Source organism: Piliocolobus tephrosceles, unplaced genomic scaffold (assembly GCF_002776525.5).
Source record: "Piliocolobus tephrosceles isolate RC106 unplaced genomic scaffold, ASM277652v3 unscaffolded_36574, whole genome shotgun sequence".
Taxonomy (NCBI): Eukaryota; Metazoa; Chordata; class Mammalia; order Primates; family Cercopithecidae; genus Piliocolobus; species Piliocolobus tephrosceles.
Window position 1 is genome coordinate 1 of NW_022320503.1, and position 7,889 is coordinate 7,889.

General features: G+C 41.2%; 1 protein-coding gene across 1 annotated transcript; it reads left to right on the top strand.

The window, feature by feature from the left end:
• Positions 1-1,674: 1,674 nt before the first annotated feature.
• LOC113222941 (translin) lies at positions 1,675-7,596 on the top strand (the record flags this gene model as incomplete). The annotated part of the gene is made up of 3 exons (XM_026452511.1): positions 1,675-1,801; positions 3,587-3,666; positions 5,445-7,596. Coding segments are annotated over 3 exons (441 nt in total), but the record flags the coding sequence as incomplete, so codon positions are not given.
• Between the last annotated feature and the right edge of the window lie 293 nt (positions 7,597-7,889).

A 7,889-nucleotide genomic window follows, 5' to 3' on the forward strand; every position in this document is an offset into this window, starting at 1 on the left:
AAAAGATGTTCTTGTAAGGCATATATATCAACAGTAAATAGGATGAATATTTTCAGGGGTGGATAGTATAACCTCATGAGAATATTCTTTTAAGGCGGAGGTTGATAAACCACTAGTGGCTGTTGCCTCTGGGAGCTAAGAACTGCTTTTGTTTTTTCAAGAGTTGTTTAAAAAAAGGAAAACGCCCAGATAAGAATACATAACAGTGAAAGTGGCCCACAAAGCCTAAAATATTTACTACTTGGCCCTTTACAGAAAAAATCTGCTGATCCTTGCTATAAGGCAGGGGTTCCCAACCCCCAGGCCGCGGACTGGTACTGGTCTGTGGCCTGTTAGGAACCGGAATGCACAGAAGGAGGTGAGCGGTGGGTGAGCGAGTGAAGCTTCATCTGTGTTTACAGGCTGCTCCACATCACTTGCAATACTACCTGAGCTCCACCTCCTGTCAGACCGGTGGCAGCATTCGATTCTCATAGTAGTGCGAACCCTATTGTGGACTGTGCATGCAAGAGATCTAGGTTGCGTGCTCCTTATGAGAATCTAATGCCTGATGATCTGAAGTGGAACAGTTTCATCCTGAAACCATCTGCCCCGCTTCTGTGGAAAAATTGTCTTACACGAAACTGGTCCCTGGTGCTGAAAAGGTCAGGGACCGCTGTTGTCATAGCTGAAGCACAGAGAGAGGTAGGACAGTAGAACAGGTGGGGTATTTAGAGACCGTTTTCTCTGGAGGTCACACGCAGGCTGTCCTCTGGCTGGATTTGGTCTTCAGAAGGGTTTGTGTGACCTGCATTGTGTCGAGACCCTTTTTTGAATGTATTGCCACATTTGAAAATCAGGAGGCATTGCGTAAATATCCACAGGTTGTAAAATTTCCTTTTCTTTTTTCAGGCTTCTAGCTCAGTATTCTGTTGTAAGTCCATTTGTTTAGTGATTGCAAATGGTAATTTTGTGAATCAGAATTTTCTTGCTATCCTGCACTCAAATCAAAATGTAGGAATACGTTGAGGATGATATATAACTGCAGTTGTCTTCAGTCATCAGTTGCAAAGTTTTATTTTTTTCAGAGCAGTATCATTGTTCTTACTGATGAAATTTAGAAAGCACAATTGGTCTTGTCATCTGTAACCTTCAGTTTTCTTTTTTTCTTTCTTTCTTTTTTTTTTGAGATGGAGTCTCTGTCGCTTAGGTTGGAGTGCAGTGGTGTGATCTTGCTCACTGCAAACTCTGCCTCCCAGGTTCAAGCGATTCTCCTGCCTCAGCCTCCCGAGTAGCTGGGACTATGAGCACACGCCACCACGCACGGCTAATTTTTGTATTTTTAGTAGAGACGGGGTTTTGCCATGTTGGCCAGGCTGGTCTTGAACTCCTGACTTCAGGTGATCGACCTGCCTCTGCTTCTCAAAGTGCTGGGATTACAGGTGTGAGCCATCGCACTGTGTGTAAATTTTCATACTCATCAGAATTAGACCATATTTCTCACTGATTAAACTTAAATAATTGTTATAAATTTCAACTTGTGAAATTTATGCTAAATGTCATATTTCTCTTTACATGTTGGGGGTTTGCATAAGATTTTATTTGAAAAATGATCCCATTTCTAAACCGTTTGAACATGACTGTATTAAACCCATCTTTCTGAAGGTCCCTAACCTTGGAGGCTAAATTTGCTTATTTTCATGCAGATTTCATGAGCACTGGAGGTTTGTGTTGCAGCGCTTGGTCTTCTTGGCAGCATTTGTTGTGTATTTGGAAACAGAAACACTAGTGACTCGAGAAGCAGTTACAGAAATTCTTGGCAGTAAGTGTCTTAATTAGTGGGATCTGCAGAATCAGGCATGGTTGCTTAGTTTTTGGTGGAAAGGGTGGTTGTACTTTGTTTCTTTTTTTTTTTTTTTTTTTTTCCGAGACGGAATCTCGCTCTATTGCCCAGGCTAGAGTGCAGTGGCCGGATCTCAGCTCACTGCAAGCTCCACCTCCCGGGTTCATGCCATTCTCCTGTCTCAGCCTCCCGAGTAGCTGGGACTACAGGCGCCCGCCACCTCGTCCGGCTAGTTTTTTGTATTTTTTTAGTAGAGACGGGGTTTCACCATGTTAGCCAGGATGGTCTCTATCTCCTGACCTTGTGATCCGCCCGTCTCGGCCTCCCAAAGTGCTGGGATTACAGGCTTGAGCCACCGCGCCCGGCCAGTTTCTTAAAACAAATAAGAATTAGCTAGAAACCACTTGTGGTTGTAGCTTGGTATCTGAGGATGAGTGGTTCCAGAGCTCTCCCAATACCCAAATCTGAGGATCTTCAAGTCCCTATATAGCTGGTGTAGTATTTGCATATAACCTATACACATCCTCCCACATACTTTAAATTGTCTCTAGATTTCTTAACATATCTAATACAGTGTAAGTGCTATGTAAATATATATATATATATTTTTTGAGATAGAATCTCACTGTCGCCAAGGCTGGAGTGCAGTGGCATAATCTCAGCTCACTGCAGCCTCCACCTCCCAAGTTCAAGCAATCCTGCCTCAGCCTCCTGAGTACCTGGGATTACAGGTGCCTGCCACTACGCCCAGCTAATTTTTTTTTTCCCCCTCAAAATGAAGTTTTGTGTTTGTTGCCCAGCTGTAGTGCAATGGCACAATGTCGGCTCACCACAACCTCCACCTCCTGGGTTCAAGCAATTCTCCTACCTTAGCCTCCTGAGTAGCTGGAATTACAGGCATGTACCACCACACTTGGGTAATTTTGTATTTTTAGTAGAGACGGAGTTTGTCCATGTTGGTCAGGCTGGTCTTGAACTCCTGACCTCAGGTGATCCACCCGCCTCAGCCTCCCAAAGTGCTGGGATTACAGGTGTGAGCCACCACGCCCGGCCCATTTTTTGTGTTTTTTTAGTAGAGATGCAGTTTCACCACGTTGGCCAGGCTGGTCTTGAACTCCTGACCTCGTGATTCGCCTGCCTTGGCCTCCCAAAGTATTGGGATTACAGGCGTGAGCCACCGCACCTGGCCTTTTCCCAAATGTTTTCGATCCACAGTTAGTGCAGAAGGCTGACTATATTTGGAAAAACAAAAGCTAAAAATAACAATGACAAACTTATTTGTACTTGCTTTAGTTTTTAAAATTGAATTTTTAAAACTTTCAAGCCTACAGGAAAAATGGAAAGAGTAGTAAAATGAATACCTGTTTATGCGCCACTTAGATTTACCACTTGTTAACATTTTGCTACATCTGCTTAGTCTCATTTTGTGTGTGTGTTTGTCAGCCATTTGATAGTTGCAAATATCGTAACTCCTTTCTTAAATGCTTTATCATGCACTTTCTAACAAGAAGTATATTCTCTGCCACAACTCGATACCATTTTTGATAGTATTACTTTTTGAGGGAAGACTGAATTGAATTTTGCTTAAGAACTCAAAAAATCCACAGTGAGGTCTAGTTGCCAAGGGTGTGAATATATTAAAAAGCCAGTTTTTAAAAGATTCATCCTTTCTTCACTTACTTTGGGAGAAATTATGTGTATATTTTTATATTCTGAGGCTTGACTTGGATTCACAGCATGACTTTATTTTCATGTGTTTTTTAGTTGAGCCAGATCGGGAGAAAGGTTTTCATCTGGATGTAGAAGATTATCTCTCAGGAGTTCTAATTCTTGCCAGTGAACTGGTAAGCTCAGTAACTTGCTGGTTGCTTTTTTGATCTTTCTGCTTCACTGTCAGTTTTTAAAATGGGTACCAAAATTCAGAACGTCTTAATTCTTTTCTAAGCCATCTCTCAGTCACCGGGTAGTCACTGACTGGCACTGTATGTGTTACAGTTTCCTAGGCATCAGGGAAAAGCCAGATCAAATGATGAGTGCATACTTACTGAGTTAAGAATTTTTAACAGATGATAAGACCTCTTCGTTTTAGGGTAGTAAGCATCTATTCCTGGTGACTATTAATTCATGTAATTGTTTTGGAGACTCATTTGTCTATATAACCATATAAGTTATTCTTATTCTTTATTCCTTTAATCACTATCTAGGGAAATTGCCTTGTAAAAGTCTAAAGAGAAAAAAAACTGTCAGTAGCAAAATTGAGTAGTTGTGATAGAGACTGTGCCAGTCTGCAGAGGTGAAAATATTTACTATCTGGCTCGTTAAGAAAAAGTTTGCTTGTCCTTGTTCCAGAGGAAAGCAGTCCGGGGCTGGTCTGATGATTCCTTGATCTTTGGCCCTAGGTTCTTCTAGCTTCAGCTTCTTTCTTATATTCCAGAACTGTTGCTCTAGTCACATCTTCACTCTAGCCAGCAGTAGGAGGAAATAGGAAAAAGGATATGCCCTCTCACTTTGAGGACATTTCTTTCAAGTTGTACACACAAATTCTGTTACCATTCTGGTGCCTTGCCTGCAGGGGAGGCAGAAATGGAGTCTATTGGAGTGGGTATGTGTGCACTGAAAACCTGAGGGAGATGGTGAGAATGGATAATGGGGTCCACTTGCAGGCTGTACCACGTGTCTGGCTTTTTCGAGACACTTGACCAGTAAACATGAAGCATCTTGTTAGTATTAGTTGTTAAGTGGAAGGTGTCTTTAGGACCATACATGTTGGGGCCAGGTGCAGTGGCTTACACTTGTAATCCTGGCAGTTTTGGAGGCCCAGGTGGGAGGATCACTTTGAGGTCAGGAGTTCCACACCAGCCTAAGCAACAAAACAAGACCCCTTCTTGATTTATATTAAAAACAACAACAACAGCAGCAACAGCAAAACCTTTATGTGAGACAAAAAGAACCCATATGTTGGGAATGCACTAAAGGGGTGGGGTCGTAAACCTGGGAAAGTGGAGAGGATTTTACAGAAAGGGGAATCTTTTTTATTATGTGAATATAGTTTTAAAAGCCAGTCAAATGGAGCAGTGGGTGGTTGTATACTGACACTGAGAAGGGGAGTCTTGAGTCTTGAAATCAATCTTAGTTCTCCTTCAAGACAGGGTTACACTGACGTAATTTTAGATTCTTATCCCAAGTCTGCCTTGCTTGATTCTAGGTGATTAGAGTTGCAGCTTAGTAGGTGGGCTCTAGAAATGTGATCATTTGGCCAAGGTTGGAAGAGATAGTGGAGCTGCTGTGATTACTTTGTGGTTTATTTCTTCGTTATGATAGCAGATGAGCTGTAAAGATGCTTGTGTATGTAATGTAACACTTTATTATGCAATAGCCAGTTTAAGAAATTAGAGAAATTTTAGATGTTAGTAATATTAAATTTTACTTGGCAGAAATGGTCTCATTTTCAGTGGGATTCTTTTCGGAGAAGCTCCTGTCTTGTCTGTACTTGCATGTGCCCTGAGATAGAACGTGAACGTAGCTGTCTAGACCTGCGGTTCTTGTGGCTGTGATTCAGAGGAAGATGGCGCTGAGGAGGAGCATGTTGTAACAAGCCCCTGATTTCTCTTTCCTGGTACAGTCAAGGCTGTCTGTCAACAGCGTGACTGCTGGAGACTACTCCCGACCCCTCCACATCTCCACCTTCATCAATGAGCTGGATTCCGGTTTCCGCCTTCTCAACCTGAAAAATGACTCCCTGAGGAAGCGCTACGACGGATTGAAATATGACGTGAAGAAAGTAGAGGAGGTGGTCTATGATCTCTCCATCCGGGGCTTCAATAAGGAGACGGCAGCAGCTTGTGTTGAAAAATAGGAGGCTCTCCTTGCTCCTGGCCTTGCTGACCTCAGTGGTTGCCAGGAAGGGGTGAGCACAGAGTGCCTCTTACGGTAGTTAGGATGCCCAGTTGCTAAACACTGCGCTTTATTTTCTTAACCAGTTGTGGTGTGAGTATCAGAATTGAAACACTTTTTTGGGGGTAAAAAAATAATAGCCTTTACATGGACAGAATTTTCTTTGTTGTTTCAGTGAATTTGCTCTGTAATTCAGTGTATTTGAGTTCCGTCAAAAAGTGTAAATGTTAGTTTCTTGGTAAAGTCCTTTTCTTGCTTACCTTGACTGTTGATGTGCTGATTGAGAAGTTCATTGTCTCCTTTGTGATTCTTCCAGACGTGATGCTTGATACTTTCTATATGCGAGTTAGCCATCCACACCCAGGCATAGCCTGGATACAGTATTAAAACAGATAATTAAAAAGATGGTTGCCAAGCAAGGAAAACTTATTTTATATTTCCCTTCCTTATTTTAAGCATTGTGAGTAAATCAGATGTTGAATTCTTTTGCCAAGGGAATTATAGCTCCAGGTTCTCTCTCACTACCATCAAAATATACAAGATTAAACTGCAAAGTCAAGCTCAACAGATTATTTTGGAAAGTTTTTGTATTAAGGGATTTAGTAACATCATTTTGTTCTCCACCATGCAGGGAGTAGAGGGCTTAGTGTTTTAAAACACCTCTGCTTTCTCATGTTGCCTTAATATTCTACTATTGCGGCAATTAAAAATTGTCTTCACGTACATTTGGAACTAACACGTGATATGATATATTCCTAAACTATGAAACCTTTTTTCTGGTAGTCAGCTAGATGATTTGATCTGGGAGTATAAAACCACCCACATAAGTTAATAAGCAAAATCCTGACTATTATGTTGTTAGAGAAAAATGCTTTGCTTTGTCTGGAAGAAAGATGAAATAATGAATTATAAATAAATCAGGCCGGGCGTGGTGGCTCACACCTGTAATCCCAGCACACTGGAAGGCTGAGGCGGGGGGATTGCTTGAGCTCAGGAGTTCGAGACCAGCCTGGGCAACGAAGTGAGACTCCATCTCTATATAAAAACAAAAAACACGAAAGCACACACAAAATAGATCAGTGGGATTTGGTAATATGTTTTAGAGTAAGAAATTTCAGGTTGTTAGTGACTGTCAGGTTTTAAATGTACAGTTTGGGGCAAGTCATGTAAATACTGTTGGTGGTCTTCAATTTTCAGGTAGTACTAAGAGTGTGTGCCAGGAAACTCTTGCTATCGAATTGAGATGATTAAAATGGTGACTTAATCCATAGTTACTTTGCACTCACTGAAAGGAAAGTGCTTTCCAGAATAATACAAAGTATCTAAAAGTGTCACCTTTTCTTGCCTGATCAATCTGATCAACAATTTGGGCTTCCTGTTTGTATGAGGGGCTATTTGGCATACTCTTCACAGCTTTTATCAGGCCAAGTTAAAGGCTGACTACATTTTTTCATCACGAGGAAAGCAGTTGAAATGAGGCATGAGTTACTGTGCACTGGGATTTTAGAACAATTTTCTTGACAGCTCTTTTGTGAAGTTAGGTTCTTAAAAGTGCCCATGATGGTCACTTAAAATGTGCATTAGTAGCACTGCCAGGATCAAGCATGAAAGACTTTTAAATTAGATCATCACACATAAGGCAGTAAGTTTGATAATAGGGTTTTTTTTTTTAACCTCTTTAAGTATTGATTCTGCTTGAGAATATTGAAGTACTTGCCAGAAGTTGTGGATTCCAGTTCTAACAAATGCAGTTTAAGTGGAGAAGCACACTGGTCTTGGAATTCCATTTGAGGATTTAGAAGTGTCATGTTTATACTTACTCAGTTGTGTTTGTTGCTGGCTTGTTGTAAAGCAATAAAATTTTTTTGGTCTTTTTGTAAGTGAGTGTGCTGCTGTAAGAAATCTCCCATGTGCATAACAAATTCTGAATATTTTTTGAGGCTAAAGAAGACCGGGGTGACAAGCACATACTGCTGTGTAATGGTTACACTAGCCAAAAGACACCAGCCGCTCAGAGTTCTGTGCTGTAAAGCGCAGATAACATTTGTGTGTTATACCTTGATTGGGGAATTAAAGGTCATTTAACTGAAGATGTTGAGAAACCTGGGCTTTGGTTTTAGTATACCAGAATTACTTTCTTCAATTGTAGAAAATCAAGCAGGTTAGAGAAAAT